The sequence below is a fragment of the Syzygium oleosum genome, unplaced genomic scaffold, assembly GCF_021117445.2.
Source record: "Syzygium oleosum isolate NSW1041296 unplaced genomic scaffold, Sole_v2.1 Sole_v2.02, whole genome shotgun sequence".
Taxonomy (NCBI): domain Eukaryota; kingdom Viridiplantae; phylum Streptophyta; class Magnoliopsida; order Myrtales; family Myrtaceae; genus Syzygium; species Syzygium oleosum.
The window spans coordinates 19,295,634-19,322,014 of record NW_026607486.1 but is presented as its reverse complement, the minus strand read 5'-3'; the positions used below and the strand labels follow the sequence as shown (position 1 = coordinate 19,322,014).

General features: G+C 43.3%; 6 protein-coding genes and 2 non-coding genes across 12 annotated transcripts; 2 read left to right on the top strand and 6 right to left on the bottom strand.

The window, feature by feature from the left end:
- Positions 1 to 158: 158 nt before the first annotated feature.
- On the top strand, positions 159 to 2,535 carry LOC115673297 (U11/U12 small nuclear ribonucleoprotein 31 kDa protein). The gene is made up of 2 exons (XM_030595423.2): positions 159 to 1,110; positions 2,118 to 2,535. Exon 1 carries the CDS (start codon positions 203 to 205, stop codon positions 1,013 to 1,015), a length of 813 nt encoding a protein of 270 aa, XP_030451283.1. The 5' UTR covers positions 159 to 202; the 3' UTR covers positions 1,016 to 1,110; positions 2,118 to 2,535.
- Positions 2,536 to 2,752: 217 nt separating this feature from the next.
- On the bottom strand, positions 2,753 to 6,694 carry LOC115673298 (uncharacterized). The gene is made up of 8 exons (XM_030595427.2): positions 6,389 to 6,694; positions 5,121 to 5,194; positions 4,772 to 4,813; positions 4,523 to 4,564; positions 3,875 to 3,958; positions 3,333 to 3,420; positions 2,985 to 3,082; positions 2,753 to 2,892 (listed from the first exon to the last, which is right to left on the bottom strand). The coding sequence occupies exons 1-8, from the start codon at positions 6,573 to 6,575 to the stop codon at positions 2,878 to 2,880; spliced, it is 630 nt and encodes a 209-aa protein (XP_030451287.1). The 5' UTR covers positions 6,576 to 6,694; the 3' UTR covers positions 2,753 to 2,877.
- Positions 6,695 to 8,218: 1,524 nt separating this feature from the next.
- On the bottom strand, positions 8,219 to 12,343 carry LOC115673143 (serine carboxypeptidase-like). The gene is made up of 9 exons (XM_030595228.2): positions 11,834 to 12,343; positions 10,741 to 10,909; positions 10,487 to 10,606; positions 10,109 to 10,252; positions 9,875 to 10,025; positions 9,593 to 9,681; positions 8,919 to 9,177; positions 8,699 to 8,832; positions 8,219 to 8,619 (listed from the first exon to the last, which is right to left on the bottom strand). The coding sequence occupies exons 1-9, from the start codon at positions 12,187 to 12,189 to the stop codon at positions 8,491 to 8,493; spliced, it is 1,551 nt and encodes a 516-aa protein (XP_030451088.2). The 5' UTR covers positions 12,190 to 12,343; the 3' UTR covers positions 8,219 to 8,490.
- Positions 12,344 to 13,718: 1,375 nt separating this feature from the next.
- On the bottom strand, positions 13,719 to 18,236 carry LOC115667002 (uncharacterized). Of its 5 annotated transcripts, none has more exons than XM_030588637.2 (6): positions 18,116 to 18,236; positions 17,425 to 17,620; positions 16,773 to 17,047; positions 15,457 to 15,544; positions 14,434 to 14,500; positions 13,719 to 14,150 (listed from the first exon to the last, which is right to left on the bottom strand). In XM_030588637.2, the coding sequence occupies exons 2-6, from the start codon at positions 17,445 to 17,447 to the stop codon at positions 14,097 to 14,099; spliced, it is 507 nt and encodes a 168-aa protein (XP_030444497.1). In that variant the 5' UTR covers positions 17,448 to 17,620; positions 18,116 to 18,236; the 3' UTR covers positions 13,719 to 14,096. The 5 variants fall into 5 exon arrangements, with proteins under 5 accessions (XP_030444497.1, XP_056160391.1, XP_056160415.1 ...); XM_056304416.1 differs by having other exon boundaries at positions 17,425 to 17,610; positions 18,105 to 18,233; XM_056304440.1 differs by having other exon boundaries at positions 16,773 to 17,034; positions 17,425 to 17,610; positions 18,105 to 18,233.
- A 1,495-nt stretch (positions 18,237 to 19,731) lies between these two features.
- Positions 19,732 to 19,822, top strand: TRNAY-GUA (transfer RNA tyrosine (anticodon GUA)). Its single transcript is given in 2 exon segments — positions 19,732 to 19,768; positions 19,787 to 19,822. It is a non-coding gene; the product is annotated as a tRNA-Tyr (tRNA).
- A 455-nt stretch (positions 19,823 to 20,277) lies between these two features.
- On the bottom strand, positions 20,278 to 20,350 carry TRNAV-UAC (transfer RNA valine (anticodon UAC)). Its single transcript has one exon. It is a non-coding gene; the product is annotated as a tRNA-Val (tRNA).
- A 189-nt stretch (positions 20,351 to 20,539) lies between these two features.
- Positions 20,540 to 22,947, bottom strand: LOC115665215 (stemmadenine O-acetyltransferase-like). Its single transcript, XM_030587100.2, has 2 exons — positions 22,817 to 22,947; positions 20,540 to 22,698 (listed from the first exon to the last, which is right to left on the bottom strand). The coding sequence occupies exon 2, from the start codon at positions 21,997 to 21,999 to the stop codon at positions 20,668 to 20,670; it is 1,332 nt and encodes a 443-aa protein (XP_030442960.1). The 5' UTR covers positions 22,000 to 22,698; positions 22,817 to 22,947; the 3' UTR covers positions 20,540 to 20,667.
- Positions 22,727 to 26,163, bottom strand: LOC115665216 (ACT domain-containing protein ACR10-like). Its single transcript, XM_030587101.2, has 6 exons — positions 25,753 to 26,163; positions 25,083 to 25,304; positions 24,402 to 24,507; positions 23,591 to 23,927; positions 23,181 to 23,465; positions 22,727 to 23,080 (listed from the first exon to the last, which is right to left on the bottom strand). Exons 1-6 carry the CDS (start codon positions 25,904 to 25,906, stop codon positions 22,937 to 22,939), a joined length of 1,248 nt encoding a protein of 415 aa, XP_030442961.1. The 5' UTR covers positions 25,907 to 26,163; the 3' UTR covers positions 22,727 to 22,936.
- Positions 26,164 to 26,381: the final 218 nt, after the last annotated feature.

Sequence of the window (26,381 nt, the reverse complement as noted above, 5' to 3'; positions counted from 1 at the left end):
GAGCCACGAGGACTTGCCTAAAGCGGATCGACTATATGGGCCTGTGCCGGAAGCCCATCGAGCGAGGCCCATAAAAATTGGGCTCGGCCCACGGAAGCTAGAGCCCAGCCCGCGCGTCGCCGCCGATATATATATATATATATCAGGCCGGCGGCGAACGCGATGGAGAAGAAAGCGTGGGGAGTGCGAAGCGGGAGCGACGATGGGGAAGCCCAAGAGCAAGCGCAGGCGGAACGAGTCCGACTCCGACGAAGACGAAACCTTCTACTACCGGTACGCCTCAGCTCCTCCTCCGCCTCCTCAGCCGTCAACCTCCAACCTCACCGCCGCTCACGGCCGAGGGAACCCAAATTCCACAAATTCCGGTGGCGGCGGCGGCTCCGGCGGCCTCGTCCCCTCCAAGTCGACCCTCTACGTCTCCAACCTCGACTTCTCCCTCACCAACTCCGACCTCCACACCCTCTTCTCCACCTTCGGCAAGATCGCACGCGTTACCGTGCTCAAGGACCGCGCCACCCGCCGCAGCCGCGGCGTCGCCTTCGTCCAGTTCATCGCGCAGCCCGACGCCCAGCGGGCCGCCGCCGAGATGCATGGCAAGATCCTCAACGGCCGCAAGGTCGCCGCGTCGATCGCGGTCGACAACGGCCGGGCGACGGAGTTCATCAGGAAGAGGGTTTACAAGGACAAGAGCAGGTGCTACGAGTGCGGAGGGGACGGGCACCTGTCGTACGAGTGCCCGAAGAATGTCCTGGGGCCGAGAGAGAGGCCCGCCCCGAAGAAGGGGAGGAGAGGCGGCGGGGGGAGGGAGGAGTGGACCGGCGGCGGCGGCGGCGGCGGCGGCGGTGAAGATGATGAGGGGGAGGCATTCGAGGAGGAGAATTGGGCCTCGGTGGTGGACGACGGCGCGGACGAGAGATTGCTGACGAGAGAGAGAGAGGAGAGAGAAAGAGTGAAGGAGAGGAGGGAGAAAAAGGTGAGCTATTTCAGTGACGAGAGTGATGAGGAGGATGATTGAATTTGAAGAGAGTGAGGCCTTGGCTTTTGCTTGGATTTTGCAGAGAAGTAAGACCTTGTTCTTGGAGGTGCTTCCTTAATCCTTCTATCTTGAAGGTATGTCTTTGTGCTTTTTTCTAATATGCTAAGTAGTAGAAGCATCTGGTTTTTTGAATTGAACTATGGGGTTGAAGTCCTCTGTTTCCGTGGTTTTCTTGGTATAGTCAGTCGGGCTCAGGACAACGTCTTGGGTATTTGGTAGAAGGATGTTGGAGCTAGAGATAGTATATGCTTGGTGCATTGAGATGAAGGAATTACTGTTGATAAAGCGGTGTGAGGTAGCTTACGCCTTGCGGATTGAAATTGCGGTTATGTTCGCTAATGACTAGGTGATTCCCATGCCGCATGTACTGCGGATGGTTGCATTTCAAATTCGAGAAAGGTAACATAGTCCATAGTAAAACCGAGCTACTTGGTGCTCTGCCCCATGCATACTGTAGTCAAAGCTCGTGTTAGGTTTTCTCTAATCTTGCTCTTATGGTGGGAGTGTGATCTAAAGGCGACGGGGCTGTAGTCTTTGGCATTTGACAAGTCACTATTGAAGATGAGAACCTTCCTTTTTAACATTCAAGTCAGAGGATATCGTGAAGGCTTTAGTTATTCAAGACAATGGATGAATATCCAGCAATCCCAAAGCATTTCTTCGGCTGCCAATGTTGGTATGGTAGGTTTTGGCCAAAAAGAAATGTAGTTATGAGAGTTCGGCCTGGAGAAGGAAGTACTATATGATAGTGTGAAAATTGCAGCAGCTTGTAGAGGAGCTGTGCAAGTTCTCGTTCACCTGGCTTTCTCTCTCAACTCCTTTGTGTGGCTTTCCTGGATTATTATCTCTAATTCTGTCTCACAAGCATACATACAGCACTGCAAGGATCCATCTTGTTGTTTGTGATTCTTTCCGAGTTGTATAATAAGATAAGCTCATATGTAGTATGGTCCGAGTCCATTGCTAACAGCCCATATTCATCATCACAGTAACCATCTTCTCCTCCATGCATTCTTGCACACAGACTTACGGTTATGCATGGTTAGGCTTCTTCTTAAATCTTGCTTCCTTTTATTTTCAGGGGTCTTGCCTGAAAATAGTCTGGTAAAACATTCTTGGATTTTGGATGATGCGGCCAGATGGAAAAAGGGAGATTTGCTAGAGAATGGATGCTTGTGCAGGACATTTGGGAGATGAAATTAGTTGTGTTCTTTTTAAGTGGAAAAAGGGGAAAGCCCAGTTCCTTTTCATTTGTATGCTATTGTTTGTGGTTTTTCATCGTTAACTTTAGTGCGCAGATTATTATATAGAATTAGAAGAAATTTTTTGTTGAGTTGTTGTCAACCATCTGAATTCAGACACATTGTGATTACAGAGCAATCTGCCAGATAATGTGAGGCAAGAAAAGTGTTGAAATCTTCAAAGTCAAAAGCACTTGAGACAGACTACATGTTGGCTTTAGACTTCTTATGACTTGTGAGAAAAGCAATTCCTGCTGTCCATCCTCTTGAAACCCTATCTTCTAAAAGAAAGCTCGTTGGTCGCGATAAAGGGCTTTCTTGATGCCGAAGGCTGGTATTCTTCAAACAAAGAACCATGTTATCATTTAGGCTGAGTGATTATGTATTGATATCACAGCTTGGTGGGGTCAGTTTTGAACCATGGAGTGGATGCAGGAAAGCAGGTAACAGTACTTTATGTCAAGGAATTTGAATAGGAATGAAATAGTAATCTGTTATTGTGATAATATCTTTGCCAGAGCCAAATAAAAAGGGTATCCGTCTATGCGCTAACGACGGTCACTATCCTTCAAAGTGATTCTCACATGCTTAGGGCGTGTGTTACGGCTTTCCAGTCTGCAAAGGAATCAAATGTACCTCCGTTAAATTGAGGGACAAACTCAAAATCAAAGATTGCCGTAAGACAATGGAATGATACATCAACTTACAAGCATTTCATGATCTCCCATTATTTCTTCTATCAACTCCTGTACTGGTTTATCGGCGCTGTTGGGAACGAGAGCCGCAAATACAGCTGGTTCCAATCCTGCGAGGACCAAAGCACAGTGCAGCATATGGTAATATAAAATATCATGAATGAGGATAAACAAAATGTGTAGATTCCTATACTCGCGTGACCAAATTTAAGTTAACTTGCTCAGTCTCTAAAAGACAGTTTCCTAGCTGATCTAGGATGAGCGGAGAGTCTCAGACAAAAAGTACGAGTATTTCTAACGCAAACGGTTTTTTAACTAAATGGATAAATAGCCTCCAGACGAAGAAGAATGAAGCTATACCCGTTTCAGGAAAGGCATCGATGAACATCATCATCTCCTCTCCGCTGAGACCCGACAAGAAGCAGATACGTGGCACATTCTTTGCGATCTGAAAAATTGTGATGATGCATCGGTGTAAATAACAGAAGGTGGAACAGTAAGTTACTACTTGCTTGTGATTCTACAGCCAAGCCTACTGAGGGTTGCTGATAGAAGTTGGTAATTCGAAACCTTTGGACTCATTGAGCAATACAAGAGGACTACACAGTTCAATTCTTTTAGAACCTTTTGCAAGGAATGACAGTAGTTTGGCGCTGTTCTGAGAAGCTGTCAAATGACAGTACGAGGAAACTCCAATATTCATCACCAGATCATCAAACAAAATAGTGGATATTTTCTTAGCAAGTATTTCTTTCTTCAAAGGCACCAGACGTGGAATTTGATGCATTAATTTTAATGAAGAAAGAGAAAGGTGGCAATGAAGGAAAATGGTTCGACCCATATAGAATGTCATGAAACTAATCAAAAGAACCCGTAATATGGACGGAACTCTTTATATTAACCTTGATTGCCTTCACATCAGGCTGTCTTGTATGCACCGCTTCCCACAGTGAACGATTAACCATACTCTCAGTGCAGTACACAATCTGCAAGACCAAGGGCAGGGATCGATCAGTTAAGGCATATAAAACCTGTTGGCATGATCGTACTTTGCTGGCAGATGTCAAATTATGTTCTTTCAACAAGCTCTCTCTCCAAATAAGGAAAAGATCATAGATAAAACAGATTGCTTTTGGTGAAATTTTGGTTAAAAGCAAAGAAAATAGACGCTTAAAGTATGAAATCATCCAACATTAGCAAATATTTGTGAAAACATTGTCCCAGCATAGGTGAAATTCCAAGCCTACACTCACAACACACCTTCTGTCTACGCATTTTTACAGTAGTGTCGCAAACAATGTACCTTAATTTTACATGGCAAATATACATGAACAAAAGGTAGGGAATAAATGTCTACTCTGAAAAGTCGCAAACTGTCACTACTCACCATTTCAATTACTATGAATTTCGGAAAAGAAGAAGAATGGTTAAATTAGCACACTGAACTAAGATGGTTATTTTTCAATTATTCAGGGCACCACAAGCAAAGAAATTGCCACCCTGGAGCTATCCTGAAACCATACTTGATAAAGAACAGTGGATCACAATACCTGTAGAAATTCGCCATCCATCTCTTTCAGAAGTTGTTGGATCTGTAATTTGCAGAACACCAAAAGAAAAGTTTCTTTAATAATAGGCAAATTCCCTCATACCTTCTGAAGGAATTCGCACGCACAGAACACGGACTAACCATAGGAGATGTATATTAAAACCGAAGGACTTCAAAAAAAGAGTTACAACCTCCTCTACTTAAGAATAGGGGCCAACTCGACAAAGAGAGTCATTAAAACAATCCATACCTTTCCCGTCTCCTCCGCATCAAAGCCAACTAGCAACAAAGCCTGCAAAATTCAAACTTCTTGAAACATCAAGGTAGTCTCATTGCTGGAGATGAACATAAAACAAAAAGTAGACAACTTCATCAAGTTGCAAAGTAAGAACTCAGCATTATTCAGTAATTCCGTGCATTCAATCGTAGAATTTACAGTTTTGCTGTATGAATTGCTGCTAAGATAGTTAGGTGCTAAGGAATTATGCACAGCTAATTCATGGTGGCTCGTGTAATGCTACCTATAAATCAGGAATGCTGCGTAAGAATGTGTGGTGAAAAAAAACTCGCTGTGGTGCAGAAAACTAACCAGAACTTACAGGGGGGCCATATCTAGGATCTTCAGCATTCAATGGAACAAATTTTGAATCTTCGACCAACTCACTTGGAACTCCTGTAAAACAAAGCAAATCAATGTGAATAGGAAATGCTTTTATTAGAGACTGAGAAAGCACAGAATTTGTCATCAGGAATGGTTTTTTCATGGATCTTATCCCAGCAGTAGCAGGTGATGCCGTACAACGCAACATACTAGTAAAGAGCAAGTAGATTGAAATATTCGAAATCCACTGCTTCTGCCTCGATTTCAAACAATGGGCCCAACTTCTCTCTCTACTCATATACCGTCGTAGAGTCCCCATGTGTTCTCTGGCCCGAGCTTTAATTATTATTCTTTTTCCAAAAATCCCAACCCAAGTTTATAAGGCACAGAAGAACTAGGATTGACACTCTTTCTGTTTCATTTTATGAAGAGCTAGTAACCCTTCTTTTTCACGTATTTCTTCGATGACCAAGAACAGTTTATCGAAAAAAAATCCATTGACTAAACCATCATCTTTTGCTCACTCAGTATAGGTGGCACAATGGCTGATCACAGCTTGTCTTTAAGTAAGAGATCGGAGGTTTGAGTCTTGTCGTGCGTTCTGTTCCCTTGTATAGGTGAGACAATGGCTGGTTATAATGGTTATGCAAGGACCACGATCATGCATTCCATGTCATCAAAGATTCAATCCTTAAGCTTAGCCACTCTCTCCTCAACATAAAAATTGGCACAATGCTGTGATTCAAGAGACCAAAAACCGATTGCACCATACGCCTGACTGGTGTTTTCACTTTTCACCGAGCACTTGATTGGAGCGCCGTTTGGTTCAAACTGAGAACCAGCTGAAAACGAGTGCCCCATCTAACGCTCGAAACACGCACAACAAATTCATGCGCGTGTGTATATACAAAGGCAATCCATTTCGACCAATGATTACAAACAGAGCAATCAAACACCGCGGCTACGAATGGCGGCGGCGACAACACGCCTCGGGTTTTTCTAGCAAATCACAGCACGAACATTGTAAGAGCACAGCAAAACATAGAAAGGAAAATGACCCACCACGGCAAATCGCTCTAAGAGAAACAAAAGAATCGAGTTCTACCCTGATCAGGATAAAATTCAAGAGACCACAGCGACACACACAACAATTACCGAGGAAGAAAACGAACAGATAAGCAAAAGAGGTTTAGAGATTCCACACTTCGAACGCCGACCAACTTCCACCTCGCGCGGCAAGAGACCATTCTGGATAAAGAAACGAACCTTCAGCAGACGCTCTCGGGACACCATTCCGGAGCTTCACAACATGACGCTTCCTCGAAGAAGCAAGCGTGGCGGGGAGCTGGGGATGGAGCGAAGAAGATGGAGGCGGCGGAAGCGAAGAAAGCGAAGGAGGCGAGTTGCCGGAGAGGAAGGGAGGCTTTAGAGAGAGAGCGAGAGCAGACGCCATGGCCACTCACTTCCTTTTTCTTGGCCGTCTCCCTCTTGTTTTATCTTCTTCCGATTTGGTTAAACGAGGAACGCGGCCGGCGACGAGCGCCGGGGAGCTACCGACTTTGTTAGTATTCACGCTCAGTCAGCGGAATGTTAAATTTAACTCTTTCTAAGATATATTGAAATTAGGCAACACGGCAGCACAGCACGATAGTGAAATTTAGGAAAAACTATATAAATAATCTTTGAACTTTAGCTTAACGTTCGATATAATCCTTGAGCTTTTAATTTGTTAAATATTCTCTCTGAACTTTAACTTAATATGCGATATGATTCCTAAACTTTTAATTTGCCCAATTTGATTCTAGGACTTTAGGTGCATGTTTAACTTAGTCCTGGGATCACATTGAACTATAATTCAGGGATCATATTGTATAAATTAAAAGTTCAGAGACCACATTTTATATTGAGCCTAACTTCATGGATGATTTGTGTTATTTTTCCTAAAATTTATATGGTAGATAATAATTATTACACCCCCAATTCTCCATTTTTAGAAGATAATATAAAGTAATTTTATAGTGAAACCTTTGATTATTGGGTAATAGTTTCCAAGCCCAACAACTTAATCACTGTGGGACAATGCCTATGGTGATCAACCATAGTACTTTCAATTCTGCTTTCACCTGGGACTTTGCTGTCGGGTCTACTCCCCCTGCTTCTTTTTCTTTTAAGAGCTCCTTTTCCTCACAGACCAGGGGATGAATGTCTCTCTATCTAAAAGCAGTTATGTAAAGCAATTGCTGCTACTTCCTTTGCCACCGGCCTTCAAGTTAATCGAGAGGTTAAATTCGATCTTTCCAGCTTAACCAAACTCCTTTAGCTCCGAACCAAAGCCAGTTTGTTCTATATCGTACCCTCATCGACACCTCGTTACGCTGATTCAATAGAAGCTGGATCGTGGACAAGAGTTGAAAGACGTGCACGTTCAAAGTCACCCGGTTCTGTCGCACTCTATTCTATTTTTTTCTACTGCTCTCAGGTGACTAGCTTTCCTTCCGAGCATAAGAAGTCGGTTCTTCCTGCCGGCACATTTGATTTGATTGGATTGCACGCAATAGTTTCACCCTGTTGAGTGCACTGCTTGAACGAGCCTCGTTAGATCCACCCTCTCACTCCCAGCGAAATCTATTCTGAGCAAAAGGGCCCTTCTATTTGGTCCTGGTAACCAGTACGTTCCAAGACTCAAATGATCATTACAAGCCCCGAACGACATTGCTCTTAAATCCCAATTCATTAGAACCATAGAGTCCAGAGAGCAAGATAACCAATGCGTGATAATCTTATGCACCCGTCGGGCAAGAGAGGCTGAGAGCACTGCTACTAGGGCACGTAAAAGGAATCTCCAAGCCACTGGTTACATCAAATTATCAAAAAGCAAAAGTTGCAATTAATCAACAACCGAGGGTGGGGGGGCGCTCCCTGATGCCCCCGTGCAGATGATACGCGCTGCAACCAGGGCAAGTAAGGATGGAGCATGTTTGTTTACCACAGTAATAGACCGAAAAAGCTACGGCTCTAGCCAAGGACGGTCCAAGAAAAACATTCATTCATTCCAATCCGACAACAACCAAATGACTCACCAAAGAAATGAGAACATCAAAGAAATCGCAACGCTGCACATACACCTTCCTTTACCTTCACTTAAAAACATGGGACAAGGATCCAGTTCTAGTTATACCGAAGTGCCCTGTGAGATTAACATTAACAGAACCATCTCAATAACCGACAGTGAACCATACCATCATTCGTCGGAGATCCTCTAAAGAGTCTGAGAGCACAACTTATGTAGAGGAAATATTTACAAGCACTTATACAAGAAAATAAAATTCTTGAAGAAGTTATTCCCATGAGATGCGCAGGCGACCGAATCACATCTCAGCCACCAAGTTCTCCGTGTCAGCTCCAGTTTTAGAGAGTTTGCCTTGAGTCCACCTTCTCAGCATCTCTAGTGACGCCTTGGGCTGGTCCATTGGAACCATGTGACCAGCATCATGCACCTGGTGTCAATTAGATCATGCAGCTTAGAATGGCCAAAATTATTCCATCGACATTTAAAACAGAGAGAGAGAGAGAGACCTTGAGGAAACTCAGAGGGCCATGGCTCTTCAAAACTCCTGCTTCCGATCCATCAACTTCGAAGGGAACATCAGGAGAGTCCACAAACTTCTTCTGACCAGACCATTCCATGGCATGAACCCATCTCGAATTGCCTGATCATATAAATACGATAAGGAACATCAGATGTTAAAAATGATTTGGCTTGACCTACCACTGAAACTAGTTAGAGATAACTCACCGAGCCAGTTGCAGATTAAATCATATTCTCCAGCATAGACTAGCAATTCAACTCCATCCTCGAGAAGAGAAGGAATTCCTACTTCCAGATTCCTCATCCAGTCCACCAGCATGGCCTGATAAACTGTTGGGCTACATGACACAAAATCTATCTCCCCAACTCCAAGTGCATCCCTGACAGGTTTCTGGTTCAAGAACTTTTCCATGTTGGAGAAGTCATAGCATAGGCTCCCTTCACACTTCTTTCTGACGTCATAATACTGCAATGGACCAAATATAATAATCAAATTTCACATTATCTCTGACACCTTCCTCTACCCTGCATGCTTGCACAAGTTATAAAGTTGCTTTCAATCTTGTTCAATAATCTGCAGTTTATGAAGATGAGAAGTGGGAAAGTGCAAACACAATTCTTCAATAAACGATTATATCAGGTGGAAAAGCTATTTATTGTCACTATCAGGTAATGGAACAAGAAAAATATTCAGAACTATGAGCCGACAATATAACAAAAAAGAACAATTCTTAGATATATCAAGATTGGATTCTCAACCGTTAACTGTTGACATGCTACGTGATCATAGACAACAGGAGAGAACAAATGGAAACAGCATAGCAAAGCATACCCTAAATCACCACCAAAATGCCTGAAAAAACACAAGGTGATAAACTTACGTTGACGTTACCAGCCAGTGCCATGATGCTGCTGAATATAGCATTGCAAACAAAATACGAAGCCATACAAGAGACTGTGCCATCAGTTCCTGAAAGTAGTATATGCAGACAAGAAAAATTTAACATGTGCATTAGAAAAGTAATTGCAGCAGAGAGAGAGTGAAGCCAATTTTCTTTTAGCAATTACAGATCATAGTAGTGTAAAACAATAAAATGGTAGCTAGGAAAGCAGAAGAATGGATAGTGGAAAGGAGAATTTCTTGACAAGATCAGGATCATTACCACAAAGCTTTATAGCCATTTCGCACACTGGAACAATCTTGTTGATACGATTATACTGAGATTTCTCAATAATCCCCATGTCCAATGCATAATCAGTGTAAGCTTTGTACTGAATTGCAGGATCAGTAAGGCCATTGCCAATAGCAAATCCCTGTTTTAACATTTTGGTTTTAGTTTTACGAAAAATTTAATCAACCACTACAATGAAGTGCAAGTTGAAGTTGGCAGCCCTACCTTTAGGTTTATATGAATTCCTTCTTTAGCTTTGTTTCCTCGATGAACACGAGCAGCAAAAGCAGGAATGTAGTGACCAGCATATGATTCTCCGGTAATATAGAAGTCATTCTTTGCAAACTGAGGATGCTCCGCAAAGAAGGCCTAGAACAAGATCTCTTCAAGTCAAAAGAATGCAGAAGTCTATATGGTTTCAATTGAAGCCCCTGTTCCTTTGTTAGGTTAAATGAAACAAAGAAAAGGGAACTGGTACTGTATAAGTCAGACGAATGCTACAAATCTTTTGAAGATTGACATCTTTTCCAAAAAAATCTGGCATCTAACGAGTCCACGATACCAACAACACCGGCAGAATAGAAGTCAAAAGAATTTACAGACCTGCAAGAAATCATATAAGTCGTCACTGACACCATCTTCATTGTGTCGGATGTCACGTTTGTCAGAGGTATAACTGAAGCCAGTCCCAACTGGTTGATCAACATAGAGCAGGTTTGAAGCCTTAAAAGACATTGTCAAGATCACATTAATTGCTAAGGATACAATAGAATAAGAGAATAATAATGCAACACATTTAAAATCCTTCCCAAGTAGCAACAGTTTATGAAAGGAAAATTGTAAATACTCCTCAATACCTTGTCCCAACCGTATTCATTCCAAACAAGGGACATGTTGTCTGCAATGGCAAAGGGACCATTTTCATAGAACATAGCCAATTCACTACTGCAACCCGGTCCTCCAGTCAGCCAGATAACAACAGGATCATCCTTGTTGCTTCGTGATTCAAAGAAGAAGTAGAACATCCTACCAAAAACAACCAACGAGATTAAGAACAAGTTTTACAGCTGGACTTGAGACACCAAAGCCAAGTTAGTTTGATGTGAGAAGTAATATGCGAATCGTCGACAAACCTACTAGGTAGCAAATTTCCACATACTCATAGGATAAGAAAAATAAACTGGAAGCTGTGAGTGGCTAAGTGTAGCCACAACCTATTTACTAAATCTTTTTTACATTATCTGGTAAGTTCAATCAATCACCTCTCTAAATTATAAAGAAAATCCAAAACATCTCTCATTCTCAAACTTTTATACAAGGTTTCCAATAAAAATGGTACATTACTAAATAATGGACAAAATGATAAGGTAAAAAAATTCTACATAACTCTCATAGATTCTAAATTTATATTAATTTTCTCTAATCCCGCAAAAGTTTTGATTTTCAAGTAAAAGTACAAGGACCACTAGTAACATTGCACCGAAAATATTCTATCCATGAAGCTGCAACAATTTTATCTCCATTGAACATAAAAAAAATCCCTCAGAGGTTACAGGTTACAATTTGCAACAAGGCTCTAAGCCATGACATTTCCTCAAGCATTGAATCACAGCAAAATAAGAAAGCTGAAAATGACCTAATAATATCGCGCAGACAGAACAGCACGTCGCAACTACACAGACGGCTACGCATCCACAAAATCTCTACACATTTCTCAAACACGACATGCAATAGATAACCCATCACATCACTAGCAATCCCAAATTCAGACTCATAACCTACAAAACCGAAAAGCAACAAGACTTGGCCTTCTGATATTATGACATAACATGAGCTTAATGGACCCCAAAAATCAGAAAAAAAATAATCTATAATCCAAGACAGTCAAGCAAGACACTACGCTGATCCCCCATCAAACCGGAAACAAAGAATCCTTCAAATAAGAATTACCTCGCGTCATGAGAATGCTCGAGCTTATAGTACCCGGCATGGTGACCCAGATCCTCGACGGGAACCCCGGACTCCAGCCCCAAGCCAGGGAACCTGAACCGCCTCTCGACGATGCGCTCCCCCGCGCCGAGCGGCCCGGGGACACCGCCGCCGCCGCGGACGACGTTGACGTCCTCCCTGGGGAACAGATTGAGCTGCCTGATCAGCTGCTCGGCGTGGACGGAGGGGATGCTCGACGGCGCGAGGCCGAGGCTGAGGCCGGGGCCGCGCGCGTCCGCCGCGGAGGCGGGCGGGGGCGGCGCGACCAGGAGGAGCAAGGCGGCGAGGACCAGGGAAACGAGCTTCAGCCCCTCCATATTTCCTTCCACCCGAAGGCCGCGGATCGTGAGGTCGTCGCTGATCCTCCCTGCGTGAAGCGACGATGGGATCGATGCAGGAGATGATCTTCTTCTTCTCCTCCTCCTTCTTCCCTCTCGAGTTCCTGACCTGAAAGTTAGAATGGTGGTTGCGCTTCGGGGGGTTCGCATCTTATATACGAGGTCGACGAAGACGGAGCGCGAAGAGGAAGGGTGGTTGGTTTAGCTTTCGGAGCGGCGTCGTTTTGGGCCTCGAAAGGGGTTTGAGATATTCCTCTTATTTTTTTTTTGGGGGTGGGACTTGCATGTGGAGAGGTGTACGTTTGTAAGTGTGTGCACGCAAATCTCGAGGGTCCTTTTCTTTCAGGGTAGGAGACAATTGGTGACGGTCAGATCCACGGGGATAGTTCCCAAAAAAAAAGATCAAGATAATTTTGATCCGAGCTTTTCTTTATCTCAATAAAAACATGAATTTTTGCTTTAATATCAAATTTGACTTTCGTGACGTGAAATTTTTAAATTAATCAAATTAAATTTGAGATTTAAGCGAAAGTTTGTGATTCGAATTAGAAAAGTAAAGTTGATGCTTTCTTTTAGAATTAGGCCTAGATCTGTACCGGGCCTGAACTTCTTTCCCGGGTCAAATTTCATGACTGTTAGATTTATGCCCCGCTTTTTTTTAACTTACTTTCCGGGTCGGATTTTTTTTTATTTTAATTACTAGTTTGCGAAAATCGTAGATTTTCACGATCAATCGACTAACGGAGTGGCAAAACGATTCCGAGCGTCCGACTCGCTCCGTTTTCCATGGGGGAGTCTGTTTCGCGTGCTCGAAGAAATGTCAATTCGAACGCCGAATCGATATTAGCTCATTTCCAAGACGCGAGCTAGGTGTCGGTTTCATATTGGACACGCGGGTTCCGGATTACCCATCTCAATTGACGCGTAGATTAAAACTTCACTTATTAACTAATCAGCCATGGCGGTTGCTGATGAGGGCGATGCATCCTAAGGAAAAAGAGACAGCTTTGTACAAAGCATAAAAAATATCCCCCTTTTGACAATTTCTTAGCCACCAAGCAAGATCCCCATTGCGTTATCCCTTGAGAAAAGGAGGGAATCAGGACAATTCAATGCAGAAGAAAGATGGGGAAGCCACTTTTTGTCAAATGGGCACCAGGATCATTGAATTGAATAGCCCCATTAAGCACATGATGTCAATTCTGGTCATCAAAGGCCTCTGCCATGGCTTTCAGTTCATCTGGTGGTTGTTTCTTGTGCATCTTCCTCAATTCCTGAATCAAGATAAGGTCCTCCAACGAAATCGAGAAGACCCACTCCCCTACAAATGGAACGATTCTACTTGCTCGTACGGTCGATGCCAATCATGACGAGCGGGTTCATTTTGCCTCGATCGGTTGCGGACATGACGTGACGTGAGATGTGCTGGTTGGCGTCTTGCCCCGACACGATGAAACCCCTTTTTGCCTGCTCGTTGTTGGGTCTCAGACCACCCTCAGGCCACCCAATTGACAAGAGGAACATGTAGATCATTCATTTCCCATGTACAAATTTAGGCGATTACAACCGCTAGTGCGATACAACAAAGCCGTCATCATACGGTGATTCACCGGCATTTGAGGCATAATTCCAGTGTACTTCAGAAACGTTCAGAATTAGATGGTTAGAATGGAGCACTAACCTATAAATGTCCTGCATCTCAGACTAATGCCAGGAAAGAACCACGAGAAGGAACGGTCGTCTAGGGAAATCCATGGCTTGATCTAATAACCAAGTGGACAAATCACTCTTTGAGTTCCTTGACCTCGGTAATATTCCATTAATTCGAGTATTTCCTCTACCGATTGTCTTCATCATGTTACAGAATGACGAGAAAGATCCACAGTCTAATCAAAGAGGCCTTCGTCGTGCCAGATATCAACTAAAAAATCGACCATCTCCTGCAAGATAATCAACATCCCACCATGTTAGCTGCTAGTAATTTACTGAATCCAGAGCAGGATTTCTTCAAATAAGTTTATTACTTGCAATCTCTCGATGCAATGTTCGAGACATGAGAAATGAAGCATATTTTACATCTAGCTTCTTTATAGCTATATGCTAATGTATTTCTTGAGTAACAAGCCGGCTGCGAGTGTGCGTACATCAAGTATATGTCCGTAGAACCCTAGCTGTAGCATGTTTTAATTATGTACACAAGAAAAGGTAGCATATTAGTCTCACCGGAAGAGGAATGGGCTCAGAAAACGGTTCATTAGTCGATAAAAGTTCCTCGTAAGTTGTGGACCAGCTGAATTGCAACAGTAACAATTCACAGTCAGTTTTTGCAATCACCCCGGTATATAGAAGAGCAGGTGTGAACATTGATGGAGACACAACACAAATGAAGAATGATATTCAAAGGCTACAAAGAGAAGAAGAAACAGAATTCCTACAAGAAATTACACTTAAGCATCCAAGTTGTCTAAATAGGTACTACAACATCCCTCATGTTGTTAGAGGTTCACAGTGGCATAGCCAGATCACTATCACTCGCTCAAATATTGAGTAAAAAGAATACATAAAAGAAGAGATACCGATTAGGAGGGGCTTAACAGTTATCAAATTAGATGACAAGCAGCAATTTTAAAAGCATGGATGACAAGTAGCAATTTTAAAAGCATGGTGCAAAGAAGTTATTCGGGTTTTGCTGGAACATCCCTTTGCAATGAGTCATTTGCAGCTCTTTTTTCATCTAAGCCTGTGATTTCAAACTTAAGAAATGCTTTCTAACTCCTTTTACAAATAGAGCTGGAGCATTGGGAGTATTCGTTTATTTAATCCAACATGGCAAAGAGGCATCTAATATATCGCAGGACTTATTCATATTTATTTTAAGTAGGTCAGTCACGCATATATTTCTGTATTTGCTTCATATCCTTATCCGTATGAAAGATCAAAATAATAATACATACCTTTTTTTTTTGATCGAAATAATACATACCTTAAAGTGTCTATTTAATCCATATCATTAAACGGCGGTATCAAAGTCACATGCATATGCAGAAATCAATGCTGCTTTTTTTAAAAAGTACAAAAAAAAGGGGGCTCCTTCTACCACAAACAGGCAACACCAATTCCAACCCACGTACAAAAGCTCTACAGACCAAACTAATGGTAAAAAAAGCAACACTCTGAAATCAGTGCGGGACTCCAACCTAGAGAAGTTATTTGCAAGAAGTTGTAAGACAATTGAAATATCAGTACCTTATAATTTCGTCCTTGAGCACTTTTGGTGATCTTTGAGTCTGATCTCCAACCCACTTCCTTCTACTCTCATGCCAAGCTACTGCCGCTGCAATACGTATAAATGCCATATTTTACTTAAAGACCACATAAATATCAACCCCACATGACCAGCCAAAAGATGACTAGTGAAGTTTTAATACCTCGATGAGATTCATCACACAATAAAACTTTTCTATTTCCTTTTCTGTTTTAGCTAAGATCTACTTCCACAGAATAATTTAATATGGGGCTTCTGTATAAGCACAAAGAACCATAGACAGGTATATCTGCATATGAGTAGCCAAGATGGATTGGAAATAAAGGCATGAAATTAATGATGCACTAGACTGTGCTTCAGTTCATTTGATAGCATGTATTTTCTTGTGGAGGCTCAAATGTTCAAAATGTTACGTATATTCCTCTTTAACGCAGAAGATTATATTCGATATGCTTTCAAATTTTCCTTCAACAGAAAGAAAACTATTCCATTTGCAGATGTCAGTTGCATCTATCTATCATAAATAAGATCATCTTAAAGGACGAAAAAGGGTAAAAGAGGTTCCATGAAAGACATTCTACAAAGAACATTGATTGACTGCCATGGCTGCATCCTTTTAGATTATTTGTAACTCAACCGGCAAAACCGAGTAATTACAGGGCCACTTCGTGGAGTTATTAAGAGGGGATGGCTTCCAAACATGTCTGTGAACAATAGCATCTTCCACTTTCACATGTGGCAGACCACAGAAGCTCCCGCCTCTTTCCACTTTCCCCCACTGGCTAGAATTAAGAACGGTATGACTATCAAGAGTAATAACCATTGGGTATGTTAGCCAGTCTAGGTGAATCCCAGAATTATGAGAGTTTAGATAGATCATTGCTTACTCCTTAAAGTGACATTCTAAAGTTCTAACAAGTTTTTCTGCCAGCTTCTTCGCACCACTTACTATCAACAAGCTTCTTCATAAAGAAAAACAGAGACACATGACATACATTTCTAAGAACAATACAATGATTATCTTCCAACAATTACTACTACATGAAGTATGAAAAAGCCAGAGGTCAAGCTAATTCTGCAATATGTGATCATAATTAATGTGATTTGATAGTCAGTACTAAAGGCTCTACTTGTTTCATTCCAAACTTGAACTGCCAAACCTACATTATGTGATTTTGCCATGTAGCAAAGCTGAGAAACTGCTTTTCTCTTAGTGAGACCGCAACAGACATTACCTTATACTAAATTCATGTCAATGACTCAAGGTAACCTTAACCATCTAGAAAGAGGAGTATACCGTGATTGACAAACAAAGATGTGTTTGCATCTTTTCCTACAGCCTCCTTTCCTTCTTCCAAAGCCTTGCAAGGCTCCACAGTTTGCTTTTCACTGAAAGGGGAGTTCCCAGTAGTAACATCCATAAGATCGGGCAAAAATAACCATCCCTTTCTATGGAGACACGGAGGGTGAAGGATTGGTATTCCCTTGTAAGATCCACAGCAGTTTCTGTCAATGGATGACGCCACTTGAAATCCAACTAGATTTCCATTTACATTGCTCTGCATAAAGTAACTACTTCATATCATTAATTACACAAAAACAAAAAACAATGAGCGAGCAAGTTGAATTAAGTGCACGTCCAATGCTTTTCCCCTGTAATGCACTCTGTAAAATAAATCCAAGACTGCCCTGAAAGCTGAGAGATTCTCTAAAACTCAAATGATGAATAGAGGAGCATTCACTTTCTATCAAAACACGTTCACATGGCCTCGTAATGGGCATATAGCTTTTTTGTTAATTACAAATACCTAATGAATTTTCTTCTTATGGCACAAGACGACATATTCGATCAACAACTGCCTCCCGAGTTTTCCACATTCAATAGACATACCAAAGAAAGCGGAGAAAACTAATGGAACAATTACAAATCATGGCGAGAACTTGCTTACAATGTCCGAGGGAGAGTTCCCATTCATCCTACTGCAGCATCACGAAAGTCAATATTAGAGAAGCTTTAGCTCGCTGGCAAGGGATTCTGGTCCACAAATGCTCTCACCCCTTAAAAATCAATCCCAGCAGAACAAATGCCACTCCTTCTTTCTCATCGCATTCAGGTACCTAGAAGAATCTCTCTCCTATTCTGCCCTGCTGATTAAATAGCACATAAAACGATAACATTGCAAAGCTCGGCAATCATATCTCTACTAAATCCACTTCCCACAAAGATCAAGCAGACCACCATTCCCAACCGCTATCGCAACACTCCAAAAAGATTTTTCCAAGTCCCTCTCTCACATCCTTTGCCAGTACCCAATACAGCCCGGCTTAACTATGCCCCACATTCTTCCCAATCACGACATCCTCTACCCACCAGAACGTGAAACACGTGCCCATTAACAGAAAACGAAAAAAGAAGGAAAAAAAAAAGATCGGTTCTTGACTTCCCACGACACTCAAGAAACTGCACGCAAAAGAACTCACCACCTTCACACACCCAACAACCCGTTCCTCCTGACAATCCCCAAAAACCCATCAAAAAGGCATTACCACCGCGCCCCCGGAGCAAATTCGCCGGACGGAATCGACCGAAAAGCAAGCAAGAACCGGCAAGAAACCACGAAAGAGCAACCCAAGACTCACCCTTTCCTCTTCCCTGGACCGCACCACCGCCAATGCGCGCGCCTCCGGAGATTCCCGGAAGGAGAGAACGGAGCGAGAGACGCAAATGAACGGAGAGACAGAGAGACAGGGACAGAGAAGAGCGACAGAACAAAGGATGGTAATATTTGTAGGGGCTTTCGGTAATAACGAGGGAAGCGGGGATGCAGCTCGCGGCGGTTTTTCGTACGACGCTTCGCTTTCCCTCCGTCCGTCCCCCCTCCCCCCCCTCGTGCCGACGTGGACCTGCCGTGGACTTACCAGTGGATAAGCCCCCTTCTTGCCAATTGGAAATGACCGAAATGCCCCCCTACCTAATTCGGGCAAGAAATAGGTCGGGTGGGGTGGGGTCGGCGCCGGTCACCTTCGGCTTACCAAAAGAGTGCAAAAACAGAAGGAACCCCTCTTTGGTTGATTAAATTGACATATGCCCTGATGCCATCCGATATAAAAATGGGAGGTAAAAACAGAGAGAAAGAAGAGGGAAAGCTTGTTTCCACTTTTGCATTAAAGATCGAGAGATATGTTCAATTGAAGTCCTAAAACTTATCACGAAAGTACAATTGAGTCATGAGACTTACAGAAAGTACAATCAAAGCCCTGAAACTTGTCGAATTAGTTTGATCGAGTCTTAAAGTTAATACCGTCTAATTTATCAATGGAAAATACCGATATGGCTTATTTTAAAGTAGCCGAATCGAGAGAAAAACAGAAGAAAACCCCTCTTGGTCAATCATTGACATATGCCATGATGCCATCCGTATGGAAAAAGGGGTTAAAAAACAGAGGAAGAAGGAGAAAGTTTGTTTCCACTTTGGTGTTGGAGATCGAACAGAACTTTTCCTTTTTCTTAACCATCAAACACGACTTGGTGGGCGAGCTTTGTTGGCTTTTCCTAATTTGACTCCCATTGGAGCTTTGATCGTACCATCGATCCTTTCCTGCTGTATCGTTCATGGCTTTCGCGTACTATATATTTGCGTCTCTTTCGAGCGCTTTTACCCGGGATGAGCGATCGGAACACGTGGTCGACAGGGATAGTGTCGAAACTCCCTCGTTCACCGAGGGATAGTGGATTCGGAACTTGAATAGAGCGCACGCGGGGCTGATGCCTCAGCTGGAAGGACGACCTGTCCGAACAACGTGTTTTGCGCCGATGGGCACACCAAATTTTTGTCAGGAGGGCAATAAGTATGGCTCGAATCAAGCACTCCGTAACATGCCGGACCGTCCGAAGTAAGGTCTAGGAATGATCGCCAATATTGGTCACGCCTCCGCCCTTTCGCCTACCGAAACAAAAATAAGACTTAACATTAATCAATGGAACACCGAGGCGATGCCAGCCTCGAGGTCGATTATAGGAAGAGCTCCACAAATAGGACTGGGGAGACCTTTTCCCAAAGACCACCTCCCGTTCAAGGGTGAATTAAGAGCTTTTGGCATTGGACATTAAAGACAATTTGGTGAGGAATACTCGGTAGAGTCTGAGAAGGTTTGGAAAAGTCAAGCGACGACCATTTGGTCTCGAGGGAGCAGGACGTGATAAATTGTGTTACAGTTGTGTTTTATATAAAATGTTGCGATCCCAGTGCATCGATCCGACCTTAGCTCAGTTGGTAGAGCGGAGGACTGTAGTGGGTAACGCTCATAGTAATCCTTAGGTCGCTGGTTCGAATCCGGCAGGTCGGATTTCTCTTGTTTTTGTAGTTTTTTAACCCTTATTCTAACTCCACCTTTGGGATTATACCTTTCTTGGGCAAAATGTTGAATTCCAAGTCCTTTGGTTTTGTAAGATGGCATTCGCGCCTTTCCATTTTGTATGTCGCGTTTTACCAAAAGGTGATAATCATATAGGGACCTCCTCAGAACAAAACAAAGGAGACAAGAAAGTTCTCGATTATGATATAGCCCAAAATCGCATGCTAAGTAATATATGCAAGTAAATTTTTTCTCTCAATTCAGCCACTTCATTGTTCTTGATTATGATATAGCCCAAAATCGGATGCGAAGTAATATATGCAAATAAATTTTTTCTCTTAATTCAGCCACTTCATTATCGGCATTATTTTTATTCAAGAACGTAAACAAAAACTCGAAATGGGCTTGCGGAAAAGGAAGAAAGAAGAGGAAAATGAATGTAAAGATGTTGCTGCCCAGGATCGAACTGGGGACCTTTAGTGTGTAAGACTAACGTGATAACCACTACACCACAGCAACCCAATGCGCTCCTAATCTCCATTAAATATTTATTGATAAGAAAAGCCGATTGAAGCTCGCCACGCAGGTCATCCTTTGGGCAGGACGAATTCGAGGATTCCGACATGTGAATTATTCTGCGACCCCTATCGCTGTGTCTTCTTCGAGCGCAACTCGCAGTCGTCGCGACTTCGATGCAAGAACGTCGGAACTTAGAAGCCTTCCCTCTTCACTATTCCATTCACACGTTACAGGAGTAGAGTGGGGTACTCACAGTCACTCTACTTTCTTGCAAAAGGGAAATACTTTGGAAACACAAACATCAGTAGCTCGCTTGGCTACGCGCTCGGGATGCTCGGGTTTGGCAAAGTGAATGCGAGGAACTCGTCGTCTCCTTCTAGGGCTGACAGTATGTGCTCATCCAGGGTCATCCATGCCTCGATTCCTAGGCCGCTTTGAGTTTCCAGGAAAATGACAAGGTTCCTGAATGGCGATGCTTCTCCTCCCCAGATTCCGACCCATACGGGCTTTCCCCACCCGAAATCTGTCTCTCTGTAGCCCAGATTGCACCAGCTGCTGAATCCGAATGAATCCGGGCTTTCCTGGGAGAAGTTTTCGAGCATGAGCTTTATGCCGTTGTAAATCATGGAACACCCCTGATCGACCTGTAAAGTTTTGAAGTAATTGCCGTTTATTTTCCGAATGGATTCTCTTGTCATGGTCACCAAGTCAGACAGGCCTATCTCTGTCCTTGCAGATTCGAAACCCGATGTTGCAGACCATAAAAGATTGCCGATCGTGTTCCTGGACAAGGGCTCCTCCATTCTTGATCTCGTGTCGACTGAGTCTATCGACACGGAGAGTTTGGGTGACTTTGATGCCGCCCTAGAGGCAGCCATGGCGTGTTTCCATATAAACGAGCTGAGAACCTCATATCGGGTTGGGTTCGCTATGTTTTCGCTTCTGGCTCTATCTTTGAGGATGTGTATTGCCTTCGGATCGAACACGAATCTCCTCGTGACGTACCTTCCTTCCATGAACCATCCCTTGTCCATGGCGGATGAGTACTCGTCAGGCAACTGATCTCTTGGCGGGAAGAGGGATGATCCTGCGTGGAAATCAGTATGGAACTCTTCAGCGCATCCACGAGCAATGGTCGCCCAAGTGGTAAGGAAGTTGCTCATCGTGACAGCATCTATGATTTTGTGCAACATGCAAACGCCGATCGCTAGTCCTCTGCATTCGAAGATGTTCGCTTGGACAGCTACTTGGGGCACAGAAGGATATAGCTGCTTCACAAACGGTTGGAAAGGAAGCAACCGATTGAGGGATTCTAAATTGGAACTTTCAAGAAACTCGTGGATTCGGGAATGGATCCGTGTTTCACTATAAAAAGCGCCTTCGTCGTTGCAACTTATGGAGAAATGATCAGAAATCCTCCCAGCAAGAGGATAATAGCGAGGGAGTGCCTTGGAGAGAGATGTCTTCAATATGGACAGGAACAAATTGATTTCGACCTTGTTGTTGCCGATCGCAGGATAGAACAAGATCAGTGGCGTGTAAAATGGGGGAATGAGTTGGTCTAAGAAAGAGAGTTTGATGGTTTTCAGGGGAAGGGGTGTGGGTGAACATGGTTTGATCGTTTCTCTGGAGATTATGTCAACTTCCATTGATCAAAGCAAGGCGAAAAGCAAGTGCAGTTAATGAATATTTGCTGATGCTTGGTCTGACCTAGAAGGCCAGTTATGGTTGACAATGCGAAACAAAAAGAGTTGGCGAAAAAAACCTATTGGCAGAAAAAGGAGAAGTGCGAATGATCTAGAAGTTGCTAATCCAACTTAAGTAATGAACAACAGGGTAGCTTTGTTCTCATCGCTGAGATATAGAAGCACGTGGACACAGTCAGATGGAGTTTCCTCAGTCGCCTAGGGATATCGGCACTCCTACAAACCTTGATTCTATAAACAAACAGCACCGCAACTCTCTCTCTCTCTCGACCCGGTGCTGACAAAGACAACATTTTTTGGAATGTCTGAAACCTTGCCCTCTCAGACATTGGGGTAATGGAAATGATGTACCCGTTTATCTCTACTGTAGCAAACCAATTTCGCAAGTGCAGCCTTTCAATAACTCAAAAAGTCCGAAAGAAGGCACTCGTACAGTTTGTCTGATACAGATAGTCCTTGCAATTTGTGGGCCAAATTCTGGGAATACTTTTTACTAGTGACACTCTGGACGATAACTTCAGAGTACACGGCTTCTGGATTAAAGGGCATGTCACTATCTTAATCAAAGTCCCGACTGGTAAACAACTCTACCTGCTACTAAACCAGGCAAAATTCTGGTGCTGTTGTATTCATGCTATGATTCTGCATTTGAGAGGGTAAAAAATAAAAGTGGAGAAAAATTAAGTGAGACTGAGATGTGGCCGACGACGCAATCTCTTGCCCAACAATAAAAGCTAGAAAGGGTAAATTGACAGCTTACCATTTCACATTATGCTTTACTCTATTTACACTCGTTGCAGTTGGAGAGCCTAGACCAGGAAGATGCCAAAGGAGTAAACATAGCTGTACAATGATGGAAGACTCGACCGGTACCAAACTTTTACCCCCTATCCCAACCCATCAGTCGATTTCGAACGCCTTCTTCAATCTTCTCTCTCGGCACACACGAACTGTCCCTTTCATCTAGTACGATTCTATAGACCTCCCACTCCCGGTTGCATATCATGTGTCGCCCTATCTCCACCTGAAATGATAAGGATGGAAAGAGATTTGTAAAGCAGTCGAGACTACAAGTGAGAATATTTTAAATTTATGCAGGATCACAAAGTGGTCGGAATATTTACTGAAAATATTCGGGTAGTGAGAATCTCCAGAGCAAAGGTAATATCGTAAAACACAAGAGGGCGACCCCTTCCAGACAATTCAACTGGGTTTGCAACTAGCAGCTCGGTCTCTGGGCCTCGGCTAACCACAGCCACTCTGAGGGGACTCCGCAGCTCCCTTTTCAAACAAGAGCTCAAGTCGTTCTGCTCGGTGGGGTCAACAATCTTGCTTCCATCTGCATGCATCGTGAAAAACTCTACCTCACTGTTCCCTCTAGAGTTCGCCCAGAACCGTCCATAAGAGATCTGAGAAGACGGGAGAAAATCCATAAGAATAAAAGTGCTTGCCTTTGTTGGATGTTTGTTGTGTCTAGAAAGTGGGAAATAGCATTTTGATCAATAAAAAAGCCCTCAAAAGCCATACTATTCACCTGGATATTCAAATCTTTCAACGTCCTCATGATATCATAAATGAGGCCTTTGTGGTCCCGACATTCGATCTGAACGATTGTGTGTGAGGGACTCAGAGAGTTGTCCATTGAAACAAATACAGGGTTTGAGAAATGAGAACTGCTCCGATTCCCATCTAGCATCTCTAAACTGGTAGTTTCCTCAGTAATTGCAGAAGGAAGAAATGGAGAACCCTGTGAGCATGCAGTGACTTCTTGTTCAGCCAGTTCAATCTCACAACTCACCATTGTGTCCCCTAGTACTTCTCTCAAATGGTTGATCGTCTCCTCCTGTCTGTTCTTTGTATGAAGTAGCTCTCTGATTCAGGCATGAGAATAAGACACTGGAAACCCCCGCGTTTTATATCCTTAGAGAGCATTCCTGCTCTTGCAGCTAGATAAATCTTTAAGTGAAGTTCTATACATGCTCCTTTTATAATATAAGAAGGCTGTCAACATACAGGTGACAAGCCTAATGGACTTCAGTTCAGTTCATACACGAGCACGATTAAAAGACCTACTTAAAAGTCAAGGCTTCGCATTCTACTAATTTCCGGTTCTGCATATAACGGTTTGATGCTTTCGATTATGAACTTGACCCCAAAGTGTCGGATAGTTGATGCACGACGAAAGGCATTTCAAATTGATGCTATTGCTATAAAATGCCATCGGAAAGAGTTTGACTTCTACTTTTTCTCTAAATGACTGAGGCACTCAAGGATAACAATAGCACCGCATTGGCTAAACGCGTTAACTGAGCAAATGAAAAGGGGAACAACTGGTGATGACAAACCTGGAGTCTGTGACAAAAAAGAGGTCCATCACTCTCCCATCTGGAGTTGTGGATACTTTTACTCTCTTTATCGTCAGTTCTAGTTCGCACAGAACCTCTGTCACATCTGCCGGTGAAATAAAGGACATTGATCAGTATAAATTAAACTCCTCTACTTGAAACTTCGTTAACCGATAGAGCTTCGCACTCTCTGCATGCAAGAGAAACAGACAGCAGATCATGATGGAGGGTGGCAGTAAATACGTGTATTTACTGACATATTTTCTGAAAAATAAGTCTTTTAAATTCTCTGTTATGTAGATTAAATGTTAGGTGGGTAAGATGTTTGAGGTGATTTCATCTTTCCCATCTAAAACGAAAGCAAGCACAGGAGTTCTTCCCTCGTACCATGACAAGGGAAATCTCATAGCTTCACTTCATCCAATCATGTTGACCTGTATCTCAATTTACGGGATGCACTTCCTTTGTTTAAACAAGACAAGGAGTCGGATCAACATATAAGGGATCACAATAATGATTCTTCAGTGGAATTATAAACGATGCTTGATTTTGTTCAATCAACCAGACACGACACCCCTACTTAAATGCGGAAGGCCATGTACTACTAACCCAAAACAATCCGAGTTTAATTCCGTGTAATTAGCGAAGAAAGAAGAAAAATTTAGGTGAAAGAAGCACTACCATGTAATAAGCCTTTGCGATCATATGAACACCAGAACTTTAACAGGAAGACATCAGGTGGCCTTGCTTGCTTGTTCTCGGGCCTGTAGTACTCGATCTCCGATGTCGAGAAGTACGAAGGGCACGCATCCAGCAGCCTCTTCTTCAACAAATTCCACCCGGTCGCCGGCCTCCCCACCAACCAAAACAGTACATAACACCATTTCCCGTCGGTGTACAAATCTGCAGTACAGAAACAGAGCAAAATCTCATCTCTACATGGATTCCCCAGATAAACGAAGCAACATATACTGCCAAAATGAACCCAGAAAACCCGGCTCCCGCACGGAGAAGCTCGAAAAACAAGCCGATAAAACGTATGAATCTCATAGCAGCTCAGCAGGTCATTTACAAGATTTCAATCTCCGGGATGTTAATATATACACAGTAAACATCAATCCCACCACCATTCATCTAGCTCTAAATGAACCATTCCACCTCAGTACAAGCTAAATTTAGAAAGGGCAGGGCACTGCTGAAGATCAAGAATTCAACAAACCCATAAAGCCATCTCTCAGAATTGGAAAGCAACTGGCAGAAAGATCGAAACCCCCCATCATCCCGCAACAACCTCGACCTCCCCGAAAAAGCATTGCCCGCGAGGCTAAAAGGTTTTCACGAGCTCACTCACCTCCCCTGCAAATGCTCAGACCGAACTGCAATATGATCCGGCACAGATCGCAGCCCAGCCCGGTCTTGTCGGGGCAGTTCACGGTGATCACGGTCGAGCCGCTCCCGTTCTCCGACTGGCTAATCACCACCGCGTCCTCGTGCAGTATCCCCATGCCGCCGACGCCGCCGCCGCCGCCGCCGCTTTCGCTTCCCACGCTCCCTCCCTCACTTCCCAGCTCTCCCCCTGCTGCGACCCTTCTCTTCCTTTCCTTTCCTCCCCTCTTTCTTGCCGCCCAAAAAGCTGGCTTTCTCACTGCTCCGAATCACGGCCGAAAGACTGGGAGATTCCGCCAGAGGGAAGCGGACATGGATCGAGCTCGACCCCCTGCTTTTTCTCTCTCTTCCTTTTTCCCGGCGTTTCCCTCGCTTTTCCCCGTTCTGGATTCTCGGGAAAATCCTGAGTTTCTCGCGCCCTTTTGGCCTGTTCCGCTGCGGAGAAGAGACGATTAATCAACATCGGTGAGAGGGAAGACCGCTCCTTTTAGACAAACCTAACGGGAAGAGAGAGGGCAAAAAAAAAAAATCTTTCCACCAAAATATCTCAGACTTTTTAAGTCCGATTTCAATTCTGTCCCGAACAATTTTATC

Excerpts from the sequence above, each read along its gene's own strand:
- LOC115673297 (XM_030595423.2), top strand. The coding sequence starts at position 203 with ATGGGGAAGCCCAAGAGCAAGCGCAGGCGGAACGAGTCCGACTCCGAC.
- LOC115673298 (XM_030595427.2), bottom strand. The coding sequence starts at position 6,575 with ATGGCGTCTGCTCTCGCTCTCTCTCTAAAGCCTCCCTTCCTCTCCGGC. Across the intron at positions 5,195-6,388 it reads CCCGAGAGCGTCTGCTGAAG|GAGTTCCAAGTGAGTTGGTC; the intron begins GTTCGTTTCTTT and ends TTTGTTTTACAG. Across the intron at positions 3,959-4,522 it reads TGGATGGCGAATTTCTACAG|ATTGTGTACTGCACTGAGAG; the intron begins GTATTGTGATCC and ends TTGGTCTTGCAG.
- LOC115673143 (XM_030595228.2), bottom strand. The coding sequence starts at position 12,189 with ATGGAGGGGCTGAAGCTCGTTTCCCTGGTCCTCGCCGCCTTGCTCCTC. Across the intron at positions 10,253-10,486 it reads ACTTATATGATTTCTTGCAG|GCCTTCTTTGCGGAGCATCC; the intron begins GTCTGTAAATTC and ends ATCTTGTTCTAG. Across the intron at positions 10,026-10,108 it reads GAATTCATATAAACCTAAAG|GGATTTGCTATTGGCAATGG; the intron begins GTAGGGCTGCCA and ends ATGTTAAAACAG.
- LOC115667002 (XM_030588637.2), bottom strand. The coding sequence starts at position 17,447 with ATGGGAACTCTCCCTCGGACATT. Across the intron at positions 17,048-17,424 it reads GGAACTCTCCCTCGGACATT|TTACTTTATGCAGAGCAATG; the intron begins GTAAGCAAGTTC and ends GATATGAAGTAG. Across the intron at positions 15,545-16,772 it reads ATCTTTGTTTGTCAATCACG|CGGCAGTAGCTTGGCATGAG; the intron begins GTATACTCCTCT and ends TACGTATTGCAG.
- LOC115665215 (XM_030587100.2), bottom strand. The coding sequence starts at position 21,999 with ATGGAAGTTGACATAATCTCCAGAGAAACGATCAAACCATGTTCACCC.
- LOC115665216 (XM_030587101.2), bottom strand. The coding sequence starts at position 25,906 with ATGGGGATACTGCACGAGGACGCGGTGGTGATTAGCCAGTCGGAGAAC. Across the intron at positions 25,305-25,752 it reads TCTGAGCATTTGCAGGGGAG|ATTTGTACACCGACGGGAAA; the intron begins GTGAGTGAGCTC and ends TCTGTACTGCAG. Across the intron at positions 23,466-23,590 it reads TGAAAGATTTGAATATCCAG|ATCTCTTATGGACGGTTCTG; the intron begins GTGAATAGTATG and ends CCGTCTTCTCAG.